The sequence below is a fragment of the Gadus macrocephalus genome, chromosome 18, assembly GCF_031168955.1.
Source record: "Gadus macrocephalus chromosome 18, ASM3116895v1".
Taxonomy (NCBI): domain Eukaryota; kingdom Metazoa; phylum Chordata; class Actinopteri; order Gadiformes; family Gadidae; genus Gadus; species Gadus macrocephalus.
Window position 1 is genome coordinate 12529020 of NC_082399.1, and position 24471 is coordinate 12553490.

A 24471-nucleotide genomic window follows, 5' to 3' on the forward strand; every position below is an offset into this window, starting at 1 on the left:
ACTTATCCGAAGTCAATCTTGTAGAGTCACTGTGTAACTTTTACACTTGCTGAACTATACCAGTGAAACTTTGCAGAAACAGGTTGAAAGTTGACGACCTATAATTTGTCATTGGTTTGCTAAAATTCGCCCAACAATATTTTTTTGTTGACTGGCTTTAGGGAATTCCGACGTATACTTGTATGTCCACTAGAGGGCAATGTTCCACACAGCAAATGCAAAATAATACAATACATTTATTTTTCATTCTCATAAAATAAAAAAACCTGATCAATTTCAATGGATAGGATCATTTTATTAAAACATGCCAAGAAAGGAACTTCATAAATTAAGAAACATGAACAATAAAATACACATTTGCAGCATTGCACTTGGATAAGGTCAATTTACATAAAAAAAAAAGAAGTGTGCTTGCATCAAAGTGCTCTACTTGCATGTAATATACAGAAATGAATAACAATTTAATAAGATCCCATGAAAATTGCCACTTGAGAAATAAAAAACTGAATGGTTTGTACGTGTGAATGATCAATATGACCAATATTATCCACCCACTGTATATAGTTATAGTATGAATGGCCAATTTAAACTCAAACTGACAATTATTTCCCTCTCCACGTATAAATAGTTGGATAAATAACAGGAGCACTGTGCTCTAGCCATTAAAGGTCCAGGCTAAAGCTTAACATCCCAGCGTCAGACGTTTTGGGGCTAATAATTGATGGACAAACTGCCTTTAAGCCAACAGTTCATGTGGCACAGAATTCATAGTCTGTACTTTTCTTTTTTAACAATCCATCTTTGCTGAAGAAAGCAATCGGGTGAGAAGAAGCCAGGTCTATTTAGAAGACGATAACAACGGTAGCCTTTTTATTTTACGACTAATTCCAAGAGACTCCCTATCGAATTGCATATTGCTCTCCTTGGACAATGTGGTGCAAAAAAAGAAACATCAGACGAAATGCCGACGGTGAGAGGCCACCCCTCAGCCTCTGAATCAGTGTTCCAGCAGAGCTGGGCGGCCCGGTGAACAGCGATAGCAGAGCACACATACAGTATATATATACACACACACCGACGGGGAGCAGGGGTCCAGCAGGCACCGGACAGCGTGCGAGGGGCCACAGCAAGCAGACACAGAGACACGGTGTGCCGGAGGGGGGAGGGGGCACCAGGGGGCGGGGCTCCACAGTGCCTTACACATGCCCAGCGCTATACAGGGGGACGGGACGCTGGGGGGGGGTTCATCCTAGTGGGAGGGGTAACATGTACATAAGGATAACGGGTTGTGGTGGATGGTGGGTGGTTTATTTTTGGTGGAGGTGTTAGGGGATGTGTGGAGGGTGGCGTGTGTTTGGGGTTGCGTGGTGGTGGGGGTGTGTGTGGGGGGGAGGGGGGGGGGGGGTGGAGGGTCAGACGGCGAGAGGGACCAGGCCCGTCGGGGAGGCGGCCGGAGGAGAGGTGATGGCCGTCATGACGCCGGGCTCCACTCCGTTCACTGGCCTGCTGCGGAACACACACACACACACACACACACACACACACACACACACACACACACACACACACACACACACACACACACACACACACACACACACACACACACACACACACACACACACACACACACACACACACACGATGAGTATAGAACAGTACTCCCTAACCCTCACCGCAGTTATGAAGCTCCAGGCGAGTATAGAATAGTTCTCTCCAGCCCCATTTGTGTAACGGTCCAACATTAAACCCAGTCTTTATCCTACGCCATCTAAATCACCACGAGCGGAGTATTAGCATGAAAGTCGGGAGGTACAAGAGTGACGAAAACACCCCAGGAATCAGACGGTGAGGTGATTGGTTAGGTCATGCACTGCGGACCAATAGCAGCCCGCCATGACTCGCATGCTGGACGAACCGCTACGGTTCACAGTCATCGTGGCTCCCGAGGCACACTGCCACTGGCCGCTGTCCGCTTCCCGCTTCCCAGCTCAAGGTCCAAGGCTGGCCAGACAGCCCGCAGCCCAGTGGTTATCCAGCCCTTTAGCCCACTAACCTGTCACCCTGTCACCCGCTCTCTACCTCTCTCTGCTCTTTATACAGACCCCCGACTATCGGCTGGATAAGCAGATTCAGCCCGTAGAACATTGTTCTACGGGCTGAATACCAATCTGAAGTCGATGAAAGACAAATAAATAGATAAATAACCTACCCTATCCCAGCCACAGTGGTCCACTCAGAGTTCAAGATCAAGTCCAAAGGTATCCTGTTTACTAAAGTTTCAATAGCACTGCTTATTCTAAGTGCTTCCCAGCTGGTTCAAGCAGGTTTGATACTGAATGCAAGTTATCCAACTCCACACAATGCTCACGTTTAGCTCTCCTCATGTTAAGCTCAAACAATCAAGTAGAGTTTAACGCTTCAGAAATAAAAGACGTGAACCAGTGTGACAAAAATGAGCGGCTGTGGATTCCAGCCGTTAGAATCTCAGCAGAACTAAATCGATCGGCAGCAGAGGCCCTCTGACACGAGGCCGTGTAATGCGTCAAGTCATGGTCGTGCTGGAGAAGGAAAAGAACACAAGATTACCCCCTGCAGAGGTACAGGAAACCTGCAACCCAGACGGCGAGACCAGAAGCCATGAAAGCGGTTAGTACCCCATCACCCACCACCACCACGGGGGTTAGCAGCCAAGGCTACATCAGAAAAGAGCTTGGATAGCTAGCGAAGGCATGCACATGCCCCAACCGGGGAAGGGCAATGTGGGGGTGGGGGGGGGGGGGTTGCTATTACCAGGGATCAATGCAGGGAATATGACACGCTCTCTCCTGTGGAGGGGGGGAAACAAAACCTTATCGACATCACAAAAATAAAACAAACGATGACTTGGCAACATGCTTGAAGACAGCAATCTTATATAAATGTGATGAACAAAAATAGGGACTTTGACAAGTAATGTGATATCACTGGGCATAAACACCCTACAACTACGACAATAAGTGGTAGTGAGGGGGGTGGGAACTCACGCCTTGTCGTAGTAGGACGTGTGCAGCGTCTTGGGGTAGGGGGCTGTGTTTCCGTTGAGGATGTTGCCGTTCTCGATGGCGTACGCCTTCCTCGCCCGCTGGTCTTTGGCGAAGTTCCGGCACGCGGCGAGCTTAGACTCCAGCGCCTGCGGACCGCCGGAGAGTCGGACAGAGGGGACACTGATTAAGGGTCGCATTTCCCCTCACGGGTAGAAGATGTATTAACATCGGAGACCGCCACGCCGTCGTTCACGTCAACAGCGAATCTAGCCTGTGTTCGAGAGCGGGCTGGATGGGCATGGAAATGGACACCGTGAGTCATCGAAGACGGACTAGATGAACAGTCCTCCATGGGGGAGGGGGGGACTGTTGAAGTAGTCCTGGGGAGATGGTCAGCTCCTCACCCCAACTTTGCGTAGCAGGTCCCCGACGATGTTGAGGGCCGATAGCCTTGCTGATGGGGTCAGTGGCGAGTTGCTGCCGCAGCCGTTAGACAGCCCTGGGGTAGTGAGAGAGAGACAGAAACCATTAAACCCAAGACAGCCCTGGGGTAGTGAGAGAGAGACAGAAACCATTAAACCCAAGACAGCCCTGGGGTAGTGAGAGAGAGACAGAAACCATTAAACCCAAGACAGCCCTGGGGTAGTGAGAGAGAGACAGAAACCATTAAACCCAAGACAGTACTGGGGTAGTGAGAGAGAGACAGAAACCATTCAACCCAAGACAGTACTGGGGTAGTGAGAGAGAGACAGAAACCATTCAACCCAAGACAGTACTGGGGTAGTGAGAGAGAGACAGAAACCATTCAACCCAAGACAGTACTGGGGTAGTGAGACAGAAACAAACCAATAAACACATCACAGCACTGGGGTAGTGAGACAGAAACAAACCATTAAACACAAGACAGCACTGGGGGTAGCGAGACAAATTTTCGTCTAAACCAACATGTCTATCTTTCCGATCGCATCGTCACTAATGACAGGATGGGAACCCGTTCGGCTGGGAGCCAGACACACTGCACTATCCTGATTATTTTGTTCTACTTTGAACACATCGCCGTGTCATTGTTCAGCGTCCTGAGGGAACATTGAAAGGAGCTTTCACATCCAATGTATTGATATTATTATCGTGGTGCTGTTAGAATAAGAGACTCTTCCACTTCAGACTTGAGGGGATTTATTCCTCAGAGACACAACAGCTTGTTGGCTACCAGTGGGGCCGGCGAAGGCGTTGTCCAGACCCAGGCTCAGCGGGGTGGCGGGCAGGGAGACGGAGGCCGGCCCGGCCGGGTCCATCCTGACGCTGTCCTGAGTGGGCGAGCTGGGGACCGACATCCGGGTCCCGTCCGTCTGCCTCTCTCGCACCGACAGCTCCTGACGCAAGTCTGTTGGCGCACGCACACAAAAAATGTGTCACAGGAGGGCTTAGAGGAGGCACCCAAGAGTGTTTGTAACAAAATTGGTTGTTTGATTTCAACTGCTAGGGCTAATAATAATAATAATAATAATATATTTAATTTGTAGAGCACTTTACATTCAGAAATCTCAAAGTGCTACAGAGTTTAAGAGAGGAAAAGAAATAAAACGGGTTGTTTAAACATATAATGCATAAAGTGGTTATATCTATATATCTGGCTACACCGATATATAGTTAGGGCGTTGAGCAGACGCTTTTGTCCAAAGTGACTTACAACCATTCATACACACGTTCACACACAGACGGCGGTGTCAACCACACACGGCGACAGCCAGCTTGTCGAGAGCAGTTCGGGTTAGGTGTCACCTCGAACACAACAGTGTCCAGGTGTGGGGATCAAACTAGCAACCTTCTGATCACCTGGTCAACCCGCTCGACCTCCTGAGCTACTGCCGGCCCATGTTCATACACCTGCTAAAACCTGCTCATGTCGGACAAGCTGATGATAATTAAAAGCGAGTGCCGAGACGCGGTCTGAGGAGACGCAGGGTGGGTCGCTCACCTCTGGCCTCGTCCTTTAGTCTCTGCACGGACACCAGCAGGGACTCCTTCTCGTCCAGCTCACTCTCCAGGAAGGCGTTCCTCTCGATGGCCTGGTTCAGACGGCCCTCGAAGTCCTCCAGAGACACGATGGTGGCCCTGGGGAGGGGGAGGAGGGGATTATACAACAGAAAATGTATCAACGCTTCATTTATTGCATGCATCTTATCTTTGACCCCATGAAGACTAGCTGGTTGTCAAGGCGATCGTTACATAATAAACAGTTTTACTAAAAAAGTTCTCTTTTTCTCTTAAGAACATGTGCTGATGAACAGAGAATGACTAGAACTTAATAAGACATGCTCTGTTCAGGGAAACACTTCTGCATCTTCAACCTGGATGGATTGATGGCCCTCGCCTTTTGTTGCAGCGGTATTGATCAGTCAAGAGTCAGCCTGGGTCACTTTGAAAACATGACCAGGAACAACAGGCAGGTCGGTGTGACCTCATATCAGATGGCATGTACTGCCTGCATTGGGATACTCCCGAACAATTAGACAGGCCCTGCTGGTAGTCACACACACACACACACACACACACACACACACACACACACACACACACACACACACACACACACACACACACACACACACACACACACACACACACACACACACACACACACACACACACACACACACACACACACACACACCCCCACCCTCCCTCCCTCCCTACCTCTTGGCTCGCTCCAGGTCATCGTTGGCCTGCTCTAGCTCCCGTACGTATTTGTGCAGTTGGTCCTTCACGCTTCGGGTCTGGCCCAGGTCGTCCTCCAGAACCGACATCTGCTTGTAATTCTGGGAGTACTGCGTCTCCAGCTTCTCCTGGAGAGGAAACATCGATCGGTCATTAGGGTTTCATCTAGGAGATAAGGACGCATACATGTTCATTTGGACGACAAAACATATGCACACTGTAATGATCACAATTTAGAGTATTTTGGGCAGACTATAGTCATAATCTCACATACACATACTGTATATACATAGACGCCGCATTGGCCTTTGGCTAGCACAGCAAGATAGCCGCCATATGTGAGAAGCCAAGACTGGTCTGTGAACAAATACAAGTAACCGGGTACGCTGTGTTTTTTCGGGATAAAAAAAAAAAAAAAGCACTGTTAACATTTCTCAATAGATTTCAATCTATTGTAGTCATTCATGGTTTATGATCTAGGTGGAGAACAATAATGTTTTGTTGATAAGAATCTCGATAGCTTGATTATGATCGTTGCCAGATGCTTTATCTCTCAGAAGTCTGGCCTGGGAAAAAAGATCCCTCAATCATGTGCCGCTTGGGGCTTTACAAACAGTCACACAATCCAAACCACATCCCAGGGAATATCCTTTCGCAGGGAACACTGAACAATTGATTTCGGTTGTATTTGGCCATTATAACATTATGCTGAGTTCTTACAAGTTGGCCACCAACGGCAGGATATTAATAGTCAACATTGGCGATAACACTAGCTAGTTATGAAAGCTGAGACTTTATAAGAAAACATATTAACTAAATTGCCCATAATCTAGATTTTCTCTGTTTGTCTTGTTCTCCAAACCATTTTTTATGAGCAGCCGGTTTTATACTAGTTATGGCTGAGCGACTGACATTATGAATCTGACTGTAGTTAGCTGACTAAGCTAACACTTTACTCATACTTTGAGGCTTCCCAAAGAGAGGAGTTGAGGAGGCAGGGGGAAGTAGCAGTAGGAAGGGAAGGCTTTTCCGCCAGTGAGTACTCTGTGCTCTGCAGTGAGCACTTTGGACTTTGCCAGGACAGGCAGGACAGGATAAACCAACTGTCAGTGTCCCGACCCGTCTCCAAAGAGTAGGTGTTTCACTAGGCTATAAGGAATATAAAGCTAGTCAATTTCCCTGAAAATGTTACCTTTTCTTTCTTAACATTTAGGATCTAGAATATAATTTATCCATTTTGTATTACATTGTGAGATAGTTAACCCTGCTGAAGTTATTTTTAAGATTTTTTCTTCAGCCAGTGGTCGCCAGGACAACACAAGCCTCAAGGAAGGCTGGAGAGTACTAGCTATGCGCCAAACACCGGTGTCTGTGAGTGACGTGATCAAAACATTTCCATCCTTCCTTCTACTAGGACCACTCTTAAGCATTGCCTGCCTCTCTCACTGGTCCAAAGGCCAGACTCAGTGACGCCTTGGCTAGGGTGTAGTAGAGTCAGGAGTGGAAGATGAGGAACGGGAAGGACCGAGAGGGCAGGGCCAAGGTCATGGTGCATGGTCTTCTCAAAAGGTATTCAGGGGAGGAATGTAGAGCTGATATCGAGGCCTAGATTTCTATGCTTACACTTCCCATCTACGTTTGACTTGCTGGTTATTATTTCAATAGCACCTCCTTATTAGTCTGTGCTGACAGAATTTCAAATCATCCGATAGGCTGGTCAAAAAAACAGGGTCATGAGCTCACAAAAGACCAGAGGGCATTTGCCCGTACCCTCCACCTGCATGTTCCAGAAGCATATCACTATCTGAGAGCCTCTCCATCTGCACCTCTCATATCCAGATACATTGGGATACACATCCAAAATATTCTTCATGTTACTTTATTGCTCTGGTTCAAAAACATTACGCAACTTATTTTTGTGTTGTCTGGATGCTTGGCCTCAACTTGGCGATGTTGTACATGTTGTTAAAAAAACACAAGAGGATGACCCAGCTAAGCATGGCTATCAAATAACATGTCCGGTACAATCTGAACGTAGACGTGGGGGATGGAATGAGACGGATGTTGCCACTGAGGTGACAACAGATGGGCATCGCCTTCAATGTTAGCATGTGCAGCCTACCCCTCGTGCCATCCAGTGACTGGTAAGATGGACTCTTGCCACATGTTGAAGCTGGCCAGGACTATGTTAGAGGCAAACCTACGTTGCTCATGTGGAGGATGAACAGGCAAAAGGTGGACTGAATGCTGACAACAAGGTCACAGACGACCATGTGTCCATTAACTCCCAGAAGGTGCCCCTGGCGCGGATGACTCTGAGACAGCAGCGTCCAAACACTGTCAAGCAACGGCTGAATTCACTTAGGTAATACATGTCAACATTGTTCTCTTATCAAAGTTTACTGGGCATGCTGCCAAAAGTCAATCCTTTATACTTTAGAAATAAGGTGAATGATTGATGGGAAGAGTAAAAATGATAGTGTTTATGGTGATGATAAAAATGCTTTCAGTTGATGCAAAAAAAAAAATTAAATATATTTTTGACAGGCTCTTTGACATAATGAACATCATTTCTTACAGGCTTTGTCAATGGAAATGAGAGTTCTTGTTGAGAGGCTGGGAAAACTTGATATGTTAACAGGGATGAAAGATGGCACACCCCTCCAGATCATACAAACAGAAGCTTCACAATTTTAAAGTGCCTCTTTGATCCCAGAGTTCTTTTAAAATGATGCAGCTTCGGTTCATTTGATAAGTTCATGGCATAAGTTCCTATGATCTTTTTGCTGCTTTGTTTCCATTGGAATTCGTCTACGCTCAGCATTTCTCAGTTCATACAGTTATGACCATGGCTACCTACCAACCGCTTTGGTGGCCAGGTGGACAATGCCCTTGCATACACATCAGGGTTTGTCGTTCAGCAGATATATAGCCTTCTCATCGACATTCAAAGGAACGGGAGACAAAACATTTTTTGCAATCCACTGAGATCATAAATCCTTGGCCATATAAAAACCAAATCGGTTTAGAAATGTAACTCAAACATTGCAAACCATTGCTACACTCCACCTAGGTGACTTTATTGGGCCTCTCCAAACACAAGAATGAAGGGTGGTGCTGTTAAAAGCCGGTTTATTGTAGGGTTTGCCGATGATGATATATGGTGCAGGTGCTCCAGTGGGTGTGGTGGTGCTGGCTTGTTTAACCTGTCCACCTTGATAATTCAATGCGCAACAGGTGTGCAGCCCCTCCCATCCCCAGCGACGTCAAATCAGACTCGGCCAGGTGAGGCTACCTAAACCAGCCATCATCCACACACACTCCACTGTAACGTTTCAGGGCTTTTCCTCCAGAAGAACCCGAGCTCCCTTTTTACTCGTGTTTGTGTACCGGCCAGTCTAGGCCTCTCCATCATGGCGGGGCCGTCGACAAATCGGAGCGGAAGCAGTCAATACGGCGACTGTGCCAATACTATGTGCCAAGATGCCTCACCTCTCTCCGGCAGCCACTCGACATTCCCTTCAAGTCAATTTCATGGCAGTAAATAAGCGCCCATGCAGCCATCTCACGGAAGATTAGCTGGGATGTATCAAACCCCTCCTCACATGGAACGGACCCTAATGCCTCGACTGCATCTTAACCCAGATTTCAGATCATCCATATTTCAAGGGGCCCAGACATTTCTTTAAGCCCCCTTTAACCATCCTCAGGAAAAGGGGGGGGAGGAATGGGGAAGTAGAATATGACCCACTTATTTTCTTGGAGCAACGAGACAATCGGCTCCATGGATTCTGCTGCGCTCAGCCTGACCTATATATATATATATATATATATATATATATATATATATGTTGCTAGTTCAATCCCCGGCTCCTCCTAGCGTGTGTCGAGGTGTCCCTGAGCAGGGCACCTAACCCTAACTGCTCCCGACGAGCTGGCTGTCGCCTTGCATGGCTGACTCCGCTGTCGGTGTATGAATGTGTGTATGAATGGGTGATTGTGTGGCAATATTGTAAAGCGCTTTGGGTGGCCACTGGTTACAGATAAAGCGCTATATAAATGCAGACCATAAATGCAGACCATATATATGCGCTCCTCTGTTATCGAATCTGAATCAAAGCAGACCGGTCCCAGACAGCTCGTGTTCGCCCCCACCCTAACCCAAATTCCACGCCATCAGCCTGGCATTTCCTCCACTAATGACAATGGAGGGTGGAGTTTCATGATGACGGCTTTTTTCCCCTCATTACCGCGGGACATATTTCCCCTACTGCCTGGTAGCGTAATAAGCACACAAGAGACACAGATACCTGCTCCTCCCTCCCTCGCTCTAGCTAGGTCGCACGGGGGGGGAATATTCACCCCAGGGAGTCTCGATGCATAATAAAGGAGGGAGCCATCCAGCCGGTTCAGAATGCAATACCCTTGCAGCTTCAGGGGGCTCTAACAGTTACCTCTGGGGCCTCGGGCTGCAGAGGTAACTGTTAGACCCCCCCTGAAGCTGCATCAGATTTCCATTTAGATTACAAATTAATCCCACAGTAGCAGTCATCCCAAATGTGTCGAGGCAGCTTTACAGCATTATAAACGTCCAACACAGACTTCTGACTCTCAGGCTCATCGTTTCTGTACCGCAGCGTTGTACCGTGTTCATTCAGTGATTGACTCAGCGACCTGTCGCGTGCTTTGGGTGGAGCCTGGGTGAGCGGACAGGATATTTCTATCTGGTTCTTCCTCCCCCACCACCCCAGACACCCCACACGGTGTCTCCTTCTACTAGGAGTCTGGATGTGTGGGGGTCTGTGGTGTAACTGTCGCCATCTCCAATAGAAAGCGATAGAAATGATGGAGGGCTTATGGAGGAGCAGCAGATGTTAGAGATATTGCTCTATTACTCCCTCCCGCGCTCAAGGACATGGGAAGATAGACGACAGTTACAATATAAAACCCCCAACATAGCCTATAAAATATAAAATTCAACGGTATAGATGAAGGCGAGGGGATGTGCTTCGTGTTGATACAGCGTGGGGCACATTTGTTCACTGGGTTATGAACATAAGCCCTCTGTTAGGGTTTTGAATACAAACACACCCAGGGGAGCTATTATTCCTCAAAGGAAAAGCCTGTGCACCTGAATGAGTATTCAGGTCCTAATGCCAATGTTTGGTTACACAGCAAGCAGGCAATTACACATGCTGCACCCGGACGCCTACTATGTGTATCACATTATAATCAGAAATAATAACACACATAACATACCATTGATATGTGTGGCGTAATGCTATGCTCACGTTTTCTCCAAATACGAATACCTTTACAAGAATGTAATTCGACACCTTGGGGCTGGTAGGGCAGTTTCAGCTTGCATTTCGATTTCTAAAAAGCATTAATTAATTTACAATCAAATACAAAGTGCCTGGGATATCTGCCACCGACAAAGTGAGACCTCTTGAACCTGCGAGCCCTCCCCTGCCCGGCGAGTTACCTTCAGGGACTCCAGGTCGTTCTTGAAGCGCTGGTTCTCAGAGAGGAGGTCCCTGAGGCGGTGCTCGGCCTGCTGTAGCTGGGCCTCCAGCTCGGCCTCCAGCTCCCTGCTGCCCTCCTGGAACTCCAGCAGCTCCTCCTGGGCCTCCTGGAAGCTGTGGGACAGCAAGGGCCCGTGTTATCTCCAGAGAGGAACCGTCGGGGCCCTCTAGGCCCTCAGAGAGAGCCTCAGATACTCAATTACATTTGATTAGCCCTTAATCACCGGTACAGTCTCAAAGGGCTTTACAGGCCATATATTTATATTCTCCTTTTATTTTATGAAATCATTATTTTACAATGAACATCCAAACAAAAAGGTTTTTGAGGAAATAAACCCTTCAAAACTACCTTTTCTAAGTGGTCTTGGAACGTATAGGGTTAAATGAAAGGAGCCCCTTTGTCATCTGAATGATGCTGACTCTGCAGTTGTTGGCAAGGAAATGCTATGCAGCTCTGTCATTGGTGGGCCTGCTATCATTTAACAGAGGTCGAGTAATAGTATTCATGAGAATAATTTAAAATGACAGTAAAATTGACCAATCATATCTTCCCCCTAAATGGTCGAGCTTTGTTAACGCTAACTAAAGTTTTGTCACATGAATCCAATAAACTGGATATAGCTTTTTGGGCGTGATTTTGTTGCCATTCACTTCACGATGGCAGCCGCAACACAAAAGCATTAGTGTTGGGATTGTTTGAGTTGTCTGCTGTCATGCGTTTCGCACCCCGGGCCATTGTCTATGTGTCTATTTATTCTACTGATTACACATACCGCTTGTGTGATGATGTGATTATTTGTCAGGAGGATTTGCTTTCTGCTTAAAGATGTGTTTTTAGTTTTGGTGTGGATTACTCTCACTCTCTGGCTCTTTGCTCGTTTCATTGCTCAGGCTAGACTAGCGCATGAATGTTTGTGAGCTGGAATTGTCATAGGTAACTTTTCCAGGACTATAGAGGGAGGACACTAGGATACGCGAGGATGGTAGTTAGCTTTTTTTCACGACAGTACATTTTTACTTATTTATGACATGAAACTGTAAAGTAGTGCAACATGCTAGGTCTTTTACTAAATCATGACCGAAAGGGCAATGATAATAGTTCCCTAACAAAGGACCAGTTTCGAGCTCTCCCCGGAAACGGCTGAGTGAACAAAAGCCCCCCTCTTCTGTAACTAAATGAGATGTTTCACATGGATGTGACGGAGACACACTCTCTGCATGGGTTTTAATCCTGAACAGAAAGCAGAGTGGTGTCATGAGTGTTAGGTCCTCCTCAGTGTCAGGTCATTCCTGGCAGTGCTGGAACAATGAGTCAGCTACGCACGGCCGGATAGGCAGAATAGAGTCACAATCTCCCCATGATGTAATCATCATCATCCATTAAAGCAGCCTCTTCCCTCAAGTGTTTATGCAGACGGTAGTAGTGACCCTCTTCCTTCCCGTGGAGAGTGTTTTGGAATGTCCCTCAAGCAGGTCAGAGAGCCCCTTATTTTTGGAACTGAGATACTGTCCATTGCATGGGGCACCGACTGAAGTTCCTAGAACTGCACTTTCAAAACAACATTGTGAGCGGTCAGCTGTAATGAGGAGTAGGGGTTGTTATGCAAGTGGCACGTGCGCGCACACATTCACACACGTAAACACATTCCCCCCACACTAAAAATAGCAATGGCTCACTGCAATGACCATGTGACCTGGGAGGCGGGAGTGGAATGGGGGAATAGTATTGGGTCATGAAGGCTATACTGGGTTACAACAAAACCTAGACACCAGAGCGTAAGTCCAAGCGTTCATGCTGGGTGTGTGGTTGACCCCACTGTGTTTTAATCCCCTCGTGGCCCAGTCTGTGGCATTATGTGTGATGAGCTGAGAGAATGGGCCGCCGCAGATCATTTCATTGAGTGTAAGACCAGGAGAGTCCAAGCTGTTCAGCAACACATGGACCCAGCGTGACATAAGCCCATTCATAGATGTGTGTCTTTTGTTTACATATAGAAAATGAAACAGGATCTGAACTTTAATAGGAAAAAAAGAAAAAGAAAAAGAAAGTTCATAGAAAATGAATCTAGGAAAACAACTTGGTTGAATTGCTGAAGGTAATTTAGACGTGGGACGGGTCAAAGTGGTTCTCCCTTTACTGTCCTTTCACTGAGAGTTGTACTGATGACGCTACACAGAGACGCCTTCCGGACCCGAGGTCATACCCGGGAGAGATGCATCTTTCACAGTGACTGTGGGAGGTCTGTTTCCGTCCGTTGCCAATGATGACGTCATTTAATTATAGACAAAACAGCTGAAGGTAACACAGAACATTTATGACACACACACACACACACACACACACACACACACACACACTATAACATTAATACAACATCAACACAAGTTAGATTTTATGGGAGCGACTGACCTTTGCTTGTACTTAAGGGAAAGACTCTTCCAGAAGTCGATTTCCTCATCTTTCGAGGAGAATTTGGGTATCATGTCCGTTTCCATGGCAAATCAATCTGAGAGAGGCAGAGAGAAGGACAGAGGATGAATAGACTGATGTGACACACTGCTGTGACAACATTAGATTCTAAATACGTCAATCAATGTGATTGCAAGATTCATCATCAACATCCTAACGAAGCATAGGGGGAGATTTCCTATAGCTGTGCCTCTTGTTGTTACACGACAACTATGTTAAGTTTGGACTAGAATACATCTCTCACTTGACCTTTAAATAAGTACCAGGCGTGTGCAGTGTGTGTGATGCTTAATGGCACCCATTTTGAGTCACATGTCATTTGATTAGAGTTCTCTGAAGCTGTCAGTTTTTCCTAGATAGAGTAGGGTCTTTACAATTTCTGGCAGAATCACATAAGCAGGTGTAGAACCTCAACTGTTTTATGACAAATAGGTTACTGAACGTGAACGTCAAACTCTGAATATTACCATCTCTGGTGTGAGGTCTGCATTATTACAGTTATTTGCAGGTGTCTATAAAAGGCCTTTTTTAACAGAAAGTTCTGATACGACAGCAATTGCTTCCCCAATCATGCTATAAAACCATGCAAGCTCTATCACGCAATGACTGGTTTCATTTTTTAAGGCCAATGGAGGTAGGGCAACATAGTGTTCAAACTAGCCAGAAGCCTTAAATATATTTACCACAATAATGAACATGACCAGTCTAGTTATCACAGCACCGTAAAGAATACTGCTAATGTAATGCAAAAAAGTTGAACAATGGATAAACAGGAACGTAGACAGAAGGAAGGCTGTGGCCTTGATTTCCATTCATCACAGGGATTTGTAATTATAGAGACCTTTAACACAGACACACACGCCAGCTATTAGTAGAAAGCCAGTGAAACCAGAATGATGAACAAGGCATCTAAAAATAGCTGTTGTCGGCTGCTTATTTATATGAGAGGAAAGGATAGCTACACATGTTTTTGGGGGCGTCATGAATCAATATTGATGCTTTCACTTAAAGTTCAAGTTGTGATGACATCAGTTTTTACAGTGAAAGGGAGGCGGGTCATGTTCTTGTCTGTATAGCTCGAAACGTACTAGACAATAAATGCTCGCAACTTCAAACTAAACGTGATATTAGATGAGTTTGGGTTTTCAAGAACAGCAACGACTACAATCCGACCCTTGATACACATTTGATGTGGCTATAGTATAAACCAGCGTACAACGGAGTCCTAATAACAGTCATGACTCAGAATCAGAAGAAGCTGTGTTGAGACTGTTGCCAGGACGATACTTAACGTGTAATACTCATCTTCATACCTATTACACACGAAGCAACCCTGTTTGTTCGTCCGCCTGGAATTAAAACCATCCCAGAGACTGGCAGGTGTTGCTAACCCACCGACCAGCTAGCTGGTCAGCCAGCTCATCACATCGTCGGGCCCGTTTATAGGGCTGAGGACAAACAGGATGGTTCCCCTGCCCTGAACACGGTTGGATTAGTATCATCTCCAGATAAAGGACTAGCACCTACCTAAACATGTCAGCTTCAACTTCAGTCCTGCTCAGTCCATGGTGTCTCTTTCTGCTCTGAGATGTGTTGACAGATACCAGCAGCTAGCCGTGTTGCCTGGCCGCTCCGCTTTCTGAGGTGGGCTGTTCAGGCGGCTCAGCTGATCTCCCGGGACGATGATGCGCAGCCTTCGTCACTAAAAGCAGAACGTGGAAGAGGGTGTGTTCTCGTTTTTATAACACATCCGCGCTGCTCGAAGGCGTCAATGTTGCTCGTTTTCTGCGCACAATCACAGGGCTGCGCATGAACCGGTTTATTCATATAAACCGTTCACTGTTTAACTGGTTGGTCCTACCTCTGCAATGTGGCGTCCTCTGGTGGCCGTCAAGAGTAACAACGCTGGTTTCAGTCGTATTATATCACAGCGAGAGATGGGTTCACGTTTCCAGTGTCTTAATGACATACACGTTGTTTGAAGTCAAATGTGTGAGTCTTGTATTTATTTTTTATTTTTTTGTATTTTTTCTTTCAAGAAACGTTGATTTTACGTTGTAACGGACACCGTTGACTGCCTTTTTGCGGGGCTGGTTGCCGTAGTTACTAATCGACTGACTCTAACACTGGCAGCCATGACTTCCAAACCGCTACGAAGTGATAAAAGTCATTTAAAAGCCTGGAACTCGTCCCTTACAGACAGACTTTCACTCTTTGAAGAATATTACAGGACAATGAGAAAGGTTTGTGGCGGTGGCCCTTGGTATTTTATGGGCAGAATTCATTGATATTATCATTTGCGTTTTAGAAAGACAATTGCATTGCAGATAAGGCCTCTGGCTAATGGGTCCATGATTCAGAAGGCTAATCACATTAACAAGTTAAACCAATTAGAAAGACTACCAACATTTCACAGTTTCCCTTAACATTAAACCAGTGTACTGGAGGTGGATGGCAGGGATTTACAATCACCGGAAATACTTCCAGTACAGAACGTGATCCGTTGTCATAGACACTTCTTTCTGGTTCCGATGACGAGCCTATCAAAGCGTCCCAGGAGAGCCGCAAGCCCTTCCTACAGTTTGATGTTGCAGTGGGCGTGCATAAGGCACAAACAGTTTGAGTACCGTATAATTGAGACCATATGAACATACACACACGCACACGTCAGTGACGTCACACACATACTCACACACAAATGAATAAGCCTGCCTACCGAAAGCCACACACAAACATACAAATGCATAGATAGCACACATACAGACAGACACACGCACACACAAATGTGTAAGCCGGCATACAGACAGACACACACAAACAGACACATGTATAAGCACAGATACAGGCAGACACACACACACACACACACACACACAAATGCATAAGCACCGATTCAAACACACATTTACAGTACACACACGTTTACAAGCACACAGCACGCCCTCCACGACTGGCAGTGTCACGTGTGTGGGTCCAGGAGGTTTTTATTGCAATAGGGAGAACAATGGTTGCAGGTCTCCAGGATATAGGCTTCCATGGACCAAGCGTAAACAGTGACAGGAGCCTGGCTACCACCCACTCTGGCTGCACTCCTTCACCCGCTCACTGGGATGGAGAGACGCACGAGGAGGGCGGCCAGGCAGCCGGAGAGAAACTGTTTGCAAAATGTAGAGAAGGAGAAACAGGAGCCGGAGGAGGAGGTGCAGGGGACTAGTTTGTTTCACCAGTGTATGACTCTCAGGAGGCTGACCCATTCAGAAGAAGATATGGTTCGTAAGATTTCTCCCATCAGGCGAAAGGTCCATTTCACCTGTTCGCTGACTAAAGCATATTTAGTGAATGGTGTGGTAAAGGTATTTGAATATTGTCAGATAAAAACATTGTTGCAGGGTCACAATGTAGGGTAGCCTGCATAATGACAAGTTGTTATTTTTCATTTGTAGTAGTGCTTTATGTGGTAAATAGATCATGTTTTTGCAAAAACGTTTTTGTCAATGGAATGTGCCAACATTTGATGGTGTGAAATGGAACAAACAAAAAAAAAAGAGCCTGTGTGTTTGTGTTTGTGTGTGTGTGTGTGTGTGTGTGTGCGTGCGTGTGTGTGCCCGCCCACGTGCATGCGCCAGTCCGTGTGTGTGCATGTACGATTGTGGGGTCCGTCACCTCCTTTGCCAGCTCCCAGCCTCAGCGACTCTATCCCTTCTATCCTCCGGTTCCCTTTGCTACCTTGTGGATGTGTTGGCGCCGCGCCTCCAAAAGCCTTCCTCTGTGTCTCCACAGAAGTTCCTGTTACACCGGCTGATCGTCATCGCCGCCCTCCCGCAGAGCCTCGCTGACAGGCAGAAGCTGGGAGGTCAGCCAGTTCTGTTCAGAACCGCCGTCTAAAAAGGCCCATCAGTCATCAATCCACTCTGCGTTATTTCTCCAACCAGGGGATGGATGTCTTCCAATGTATCACCTAAAGAGATCCCCTTCCCTCCAATAGCATCCTAGACCACAGCGTCGCTCGTCTGGCCGTGGACTATTTCACTTAATCAATCCTTAATCGTTGTCTTCGCCTGGAGGTTAACGTTACCGGGACGTGTACATGTCTGGTTTAATGTTTTGGGTTCGCTTGAACCGTAATCTTAATCTCTAATAAACATCAAGAATTCATGGAATAACTAATTGCTCCTCATTTGATCCAACAAGGTCAAAAGCATTTTTGACCTTTTTACTTTTATATTGTGAATTATCACTGACTTATTAATGTGAGCTTTTAAAATGATTGAAGAGATATTGTACCTTTAGAGGTAACGATTCAGTTTGAGTAGCAGTCGGTACATGGGAGATATGGGATACTCTGACCGAAAGACATTTTTCCCCGGACCTTTGTCTGGAATGTTCTTTATTGCCTTCACACCTCCAACGCGTAAAACGTACAACTTGTAAGACCTGTGACACTCAAATTGTCCAATAAAACCAAAGGAAAGCCAGACAAAACTGCATTTCAAATGGAACGACATGTTATGTCTCACCAGCGGGAAAAGGTGTCCCTCCATCAAGATTTGTGTGGATCTTTTTATCTGCACGATACATTTTCTTTGCGTTATTTCCCCCGTTATCCAGCACTAATTAAATGTCTCTCTCTGTGAAGCCCACTACGAGGAGCTGAACCTGCGACTGCAGAGGCAGTACCATGTGGAAGGCATCAGCGGCCTTCTGTTGATGTATCCCTCTTGCCTGCTCCACGTCATCGAGGTGAGCTCGCACCAAAACCTACAGAGGGCCTTCTGCATCTGAAGGCCATATCGATTAGTGGGGAGGGCCAAACGTATAGTGGTCATGGTTTCCAAAGATTCTAAAAGGTTTAGCCACCCAACCAATGTGTCCGCTGGGGGATCAAGATGTAGGGTTACATTAAGGTTAAACACTGCGACGGTACACTCTAATCATGTCTCTTGTTTGTTCTTTCCTCTAGTCTTCCTCTGAGGTGTTGGTGTCTCTCTTGCAGAACCTTAAGGACCTACAAGAAGAGGGGTAAGGATCATTTCTTTTAATTGAGGCCAGTAACACATTATACTGGGTGATTTATGCAAGTTCATCTGTTTGATTCATCTTACAAACCCAGAATAAGAAAGGATATTAGCCTGCAAAACTGGCATACATTGCAGATAATGAATAATTCATTCATAATCAATATTGCCTGTGATGGCGGTGATCCAGTATAATGTTACCTATGCAATTTATCCAAATTCTGTGATTAAGTGATTGTAAAAACTAATTCAGGGAATAATAGGCTACTTAACTGGAAGTATAAGAATGTTTAGGAAATAGTGTAAAGGGTAGTTACGGCCAGACAAGCAACCCATTGGTCTACCTGGATCGCCATGGTCACCATTGGAAAAACAAGTTCTGGGCCTGAATTTCTTCAATTATGGATGTGGAGCAATATGTGTTCAATGCTATCAATGCCCTCTCTCCAGCCGTCAGGTGGAAACTGCAAAGGTAGTTCTCATGTCACATGACCTGCCGAATAGACTCTTCCATCAGTGGAGCTACAAGGTTAGATTTGGGTCTTTTATATTTTCTCTTCTGCCAACTCCTGTCTTTATATGCAATATCTAGCGTTTATTTAGAATACATAGATCGGTGGATGGATGGACGGATATTCACCTTGATGATTTGATGCGTAGTCTGACGTTTGACTTGATGTCGTTGACTGACCGATGGGTTGATGGAAGGTGCTGACGATGCAGACCCGGACCCTGGGAGAGGAGGCTGAAGGAGAGAGCACAGACGCCCTGGTTGACACAGTCCGCTCCATGATTCTGAAGCTAGGCACCCACCTCGAAATAGCCAGCGAGGTGCTTAATGCGTCTGCATTAATGAAACATAATAAAAACCTGAAGGCCGGCACCTTAGGCTAGGATATGTTTTATTAACATTTACGTCCATAAATGACTTTAACTATTACCGTAATCTAAAACAATGAAATCTAAAACGACGTGTTTTTAAGGTCGGTCAAGGTCAAAAATGTATTAAAATACGAACACAAAACAACGCATATAAGTGATCAACATATTCCTCCCGTTGGTTCTGTGTAGGCTCTCCCGGGCTCGGTCCTGGAGGAGGCTCCAGAGCTGGTGGTCCCTCAGGAGGTCTTGATCCGCCTGCTGGCCTCTCCAGAGCTGCTGAGCCCCCAGCAGTACCTGCAGACCTACCACTCTCCTCTCAACATCTGCATGGACTCTGGTAGGAGCACCCCCCCCCCCCCCGCCCCCCCTTCTGTATGCACTCATGGCATAATTCATATTTAATGTATAGGGAATACGAATATATGAAGATCAGTCAGACAAGCATGCAGACGCATAAACCTTGAATTATGATGATTAAGATCATCAATAATGATATGGATGATGTCTTAAGATTTTTGTGTGATAAGGTATAACCCAAATGAAGCAACTGTCAGGAAATAACTAAATATGGATATTTTCTGTTTACAAGGTCACGTTTTTGGAAGCAGCTGTGCAACCACCGTGTAACATGTTTGGTCTTTAAAGGTATGAATCCTCATGCATGTTACTTGTACCTCCTAAAACAAATCAGATGTTATCTCGCAGACGTAACATCATTTTCTCCTCTGTGTCGTTATTGAATTTGTTATTTACGATCAATCCAGGGTGACACTGAGACAAATGTGGGTTGTGTACTTTCTACAGATGTATTATTGGGCCTGAAGAGTTGCACCTGGTATGCAATGTGAGTTTGCTGTGGTAGTACCAATAGAGGGCGATAGCTTCTAGGTGGCCTTTTATACTGTCTGTTCCAAAGTGGATTTGCTGTTATCTTGTCAGTGTTTATATTTTAGTATATAGTAGTACACTTGTGATTTACGAGACGCTTTTACCCAAACTGACTAACAGTGAATATATAGGTACGTTTTATTTCATGCAGTCACTCAGTGTGATATGCTCTGCCGCCTTGTTTAAATGTCGTCCCTCACGCCCAATGAATGCGTCTACAAGCAACTCAGACCAAACCACAGACGATGTATATAGAAAAAACATTTTAATAGGTTGAACATTCTAATGAGGCTTCTTTTTTTGATCGTACAGTACACTGTGTTCCACGTATAATTTGTCATATTCAAGCAAACCATCTCTACTCGTCAAAACGAGTCCAGAGTTTGACACAAAGGGCTAAAATGTTCCTTCAATCCGTAGTTTATTTCCTTTTTCTTATTTTGGCCCCAGTGAGATGGTAGAAAATAAACAGTAAGAAAAGAACCTGTGATGATAGAACCAGGAGACAGTCCAGCAAACAAATTCACGACGCCGTTTACAGAAAACATGATCTTTAGTTCGTGTTTGTTTGTTGCTTATCAACCGAAGTACTCGTAATGGCCTGCAGCTCGGGAAGGAATACGATTTTCATTAGATAGCAACGTACAGCATTTACAGAACTTTCTGGTGTTCGGTGAAAATGTAAACTGATCGTACATACGAAGATACTAGTCGAGCTTTGCTCAGCATTCTGCAAATTCTCACAGACGGGGAGTAAAAGATGGCGTTTCCCATGGAAACTGCAGTGTGCATGGATCAGCTCAGCGGAGCACAGAATTATGGGCTGAATTTTGCACGGGTTTTTGTTTGTCTCGTTTAAAATAAATACAAGCACACGTACATACTGGGCACAAGAATGAGACATGTTTGATAGGCATGGTCAAAAGGCATGCTGCTGTTTTGTACAAAGAGGACAATGTCTAACCCAAACGTTTCCCAGATTGTGCCACAACACAGTTTTATCAAATATCCCTCCCCACATTTGAAACGTAAAAACTACACTGACAAAACACAACATCCCCATGACAACCACTTATGGGGTGAACTTTTATTTTTTACCCATGTCCACAGTACATTCCACCTATTCAATAAATAGCCTTTGATTTATTTTTTGTTTTCATCTTTAAAAGGGCATGCTTTAAAAAAATTACAATACAGGAAAATGTTTCTGGATCTGGTGAATGCCGATCTCTGTTTAACAGAATGACTGCTCGTAAAGTTGGGTCAAGTGAGTATTTACAGGCCTAAATAGTAATCCTCTTTTGTACTGGATAACAAACAGCACAATACAGTTTTTCAAAAGAGACCCAGGCTTTTAACAATGACTCATTTCCATCATTGAAGGCTCCAAACTTCAACGTCTGGAAACAGTCACTGTTTTGAAGGACTATTTCACCAGGGAATTGTTTTACCTATATTCATAAAAGAAAATGTCTGCAAATAAAATTGTATAAAATATATTTAGTCAAATCCCTTCAAATATTTGGGTGGACAACGTAATTGCTGTCAGTTGTGAATGAATACAAATAAAAGATTCTGCAATTTGAAATTTGTTCTAAACTGGTTGATGATTTTGCTCTACGCTGAATAATACTTTTTTTTCTATTGTGAGTCGGTGAAGTAGATCTTAATCTTGCTATCTATATCAGTGCCATACCCTATTATAATTGCTTCTGATAAATGTACAGTATTGTAGAATGTTTATCTGAAAGCTTGTGCTGAGACCAAAAAAAGCTAAATGTGTCAAATTCAGGTTTCCATAGTATATACTATACATGTATATATATATATATATATATCCCTCTCCTCTAAGTATTTACATTTATGTACAGAGGAAATCGTATGAACAAGAGTCCTGTGAATCATGTCCAAGACAGAACCATACATCAGCCCTGCAGCTTTGAGGCAACAAGAAGGGCTTCGAAACGGTCTACGCGGTCAGCGCACACACCAGAAACACGTTAACGTGCCGTCCATCTGGATCAGACAGGTCCGACGTAAGGCAGACAACCACCACACACAGCGGCTGCTGCAGGAAAACATGGTTACCTCTATGAACGATCTTCATATTTTGACTTTAAATTAAGGTTTCAGTGCACGTTACATCCACTGAGAATTTCACAGAAGCATACGTTTTCGAAATCATGGCCAGTTCTCTGAATCCTCTTTCATGTTAACCTTTCAGGGAGTATAAAGGTTGCGATGTCACCGCGGTGACATTCCCCGTCTCTGTATCTGCGAACGTCAGTTAGTTGATTTGGTCTTGCTTGGTGGTTAATCAACGACAACGACCAAGTATAAACTATTCAAAATATATCTGTATAAATACTCTCTGCAAAATAAACACTTGTACACTTTCCTGATCAAACGTTGTTCCCTAGAGTTTCCTATTAACCGTCAACAGGAGAAGGATTTCCACACTGCATTGCCCTAGCAGAGTTGCCCCCCCATCTTCCGTCTGTAAGCTGTACCATGGGCCAGAGGGGCCCCTCCAGAGAACGGGGGCCGCTTCTTTAGACAAGCATCGAAACTAAAGACAGGAGAGACGCCTCTGTCTGGCCGCTTCCAGGTCCAGTCAAGCCTCTGTAAATTCATGTCTCTTATTAGTGACTGTGTTTTATGTACTTCATGCAGACATGGTTCCAGTGTGACTTCCAAACGAGGCACCGAATATTTGGATTCTTCTGCAGATCAAAGCCCGGTTCTCCGCTTCCCGTATACAGTTCAATACATTCTGTGTATGTGAAGGGGTGGTTCATCGCTATGGCTCTACTGTAGGCTTACTTACAAAATATGATTTGATTACTATTACTGTCCATAGTAATCATATCATGTCCTCGGAAAATGTCCCTTATAAATAAATATTCAGTGACTGATAACCTGATTGACTACGATGGAAACACCTACAGAACATCAGTGAAAGTCCTTATTACGCTCAAAAACATGCATTCCCCATTTATGTTTTACGACACCAACTGTGCAAACATCATAGAGTACAGATAGAAAACACGTCACGCACACACACACACACACACACACACGCACACACACACGCACACACACAGACACAGACACGTCTAAATACGACACTCACACGAACACGCGCGCGCACACACACACTTTCCAAGACACTGTAGCACACGGGCATCGCTCACAGTTAAAGGCTCAGGCGCTACTGGCGTTTGGACTGAACCGTTTCGTCTCCCAGAACCCTTCCCACCTCGAGAATCCACGACGAGGGGACGGACGGACGGACGACGGAGGGGGAGAGAGGGGGGGTCTACAGATGGCTTTGAAAGATGGCGGTTAATCTCGAATGAACGCGAGACAAGAGCCCACCATTTGGAATGACAGATGTACACGACAATAGGCGGTTCTTCCCTCCACACAAAACAAACCTTAGTTCTGCCTGTTTTTCGGTGTTACACATGCATGCGGTTGAAGGCAAATGTATTGTATGAGAATCAAATAAGGCAAAAATAAAACGGCAGACAATAACTTCAATTAAATCAAAAATAAACACCGAATAAAACCAAGGATCCAGTAGACGCACAACACAGAGGTTGTGGTGAAATTCCCTTCGTGCAAATGTCTGAACTTATAAAAATCCCGGATACAGTGAATGAGAATGGCAGTTTTTCTATGGGATTGAATCGATGATGTTTTCTCCAGCCACTCATAGCCCTGTGTGCTTTAGCCGGGACGAAGGGGGCCCTACGTTGGAACGTTGTGGACGAGGGGTCAGGGAGGGTGTTTCGCGTGCCGCGCTAGCAGTGTGTGGTTGTGATCGTGGTGGTGGGCGGGCAGCCTGTGACGTCATAGCACTGTGCTCTCTGTCTCCTCCTCCTCCTCCGACTCGGCCTTGCTGCAGGTGGTCTGGACGATGGCGATGGCGTTCCTGTAGGGGG

General features: G+C 45.4%; 2 protein-coding genes across 6 annotated transcripts; one reads left to right on the forward strand and one right to left on the reverse strand.

Moving 5' to 3' along the window:
* Window positions 1–270: 270 nt before the first annotated feature.
* Window positions 271–15618, reverse strand: ndel1a (nudE neurodevelopment protein 1-like 1a). 3 transcript variants are annotated; one of them, XM_060037058.1, is made up of 11 exons: window positions 15601–15618; window positions 15267–15441; window positions 13680–13776; window positions 11230–11383; window positions 5724–5872; window positions 5005–5141; window positions 4237–4410; window positions 3431–3525; window positions 3027–3172; window positions 2794–2828; window positions 271–1506 (listed from the first exon to the last, which is right to left on the reverse strand). In XM_060037058.1, the coding sequence occupies exons 3-11, from the start codon at window positions 13763–13765 to the stop codon at window positions 1496–1498; spliced, it is 987 nt and encodes a 328-aa protein (XP_059893041.1). In that variant the 5' UTR covers window positions 13766–13776; window positions 15267–15441; window positions 15601–15618; the 3' UTR covers window positions 271–1495. The 3 variants fall into 3 exon arrangements, with proteins under 3 accessions (XP_059893041.1, XP_059893040.1, XP_059893039.1); XM_060037057.1 differs by lacking the exon at window positions 2794–2828 and having other exon boundaries at window positions 271–1503; XM_060037056.1 differs by lacking the exon at window positions 2794–2828.
* Window positions 15619–15813: 195 nt separating this feature from the next.
* LOC132446175 (testis-expressed protein 47) lies at window positions 15814–23341 on the forward strand. 3 transcript variants are annotated; one of them, XM_060036325.1, is made up of 9 exons: window positions 16629–17008; window positions 17520–17592; window positions 18376–18479; window positions 18700–18758; window positions 19205–19283; window positions 19463–19585; window positions 19826–19973; window positions 20226–20281; window positions 20441–23341. In XM_060036325.1, the coding sequence occupies exons 1-8, from the start codon at window positions 16850–16852 to the stop codon at window positions 20261–20263; spliced, it is 783 nt and encodes a 260-aa protein (XP_059892308.1). In that variant the 5' UTR covers window positions 16629–16849; the 3' UTR covers window positions 20264–20281; window positions 20441–23341. The 3 variants fall into 3 exon arrangements, with proteins under 3 accessions (XP_059892309.1, XP_059892308.1, XP_059892307.1); XM_060036326.1 differs by lacking the exon at window positions 16629–17008 and adding an exon at window positions 15814–15982 and having other exon boundaries at window positions 20226–23341; XM_060036324.1 differs by having other exon boundaries at window positions 20226–23341.
* The last annotated feature ends 1130 nt before the right edge of the window (window positions 23342–24471 follow it).

Bases quoted from the DNA above. Each gene is read 5' to 3' on its own strand.
- LOC132446175 (XM_060036324.1), top strand. From the start codon at position 16,850: ATGGAGAGACGCACGAGGAGGGCGGCCAGGCAGCCGGAGAGAAACTGT. The intron at 17,593-18,375 runs GTCAGCCAGTTC...CTCTCTGTGAAG, and splicing joins TGACAGGCAGAAGCTGGGAG to CCCACTACGAGGAGCTGAAC. The intron at 18,759-19,204 runs GTAAGGATCATT...CCCTCTCTCCAG, and splicing joins AAGGACCTACAAGAAGAGGG to CCGTCAGGTGGAAACTGCAA.
- ndel1a (XM_060037056.1), bottom strand. From the start codon at position 13,765: ATGGAAACGGACATGATACCCAAATTCTCCTCGAAAGATGAGGAAATC. The intron at 5,142-5,723 runs GTAGGGAGGGAG...CCCCCTCCCCAG, and splicing joins GACCTGGAGCGAGCCAAGAG to GGCCACCATCGTGTCTCTGG. The intron at 3,526-4,236 runs GTAGCCAACAAG...TCACTACCCCAG, and splicing joins CGCCTTCGCCGGCCCCACTG to GGCTGTCTAACGGCTGCGGC.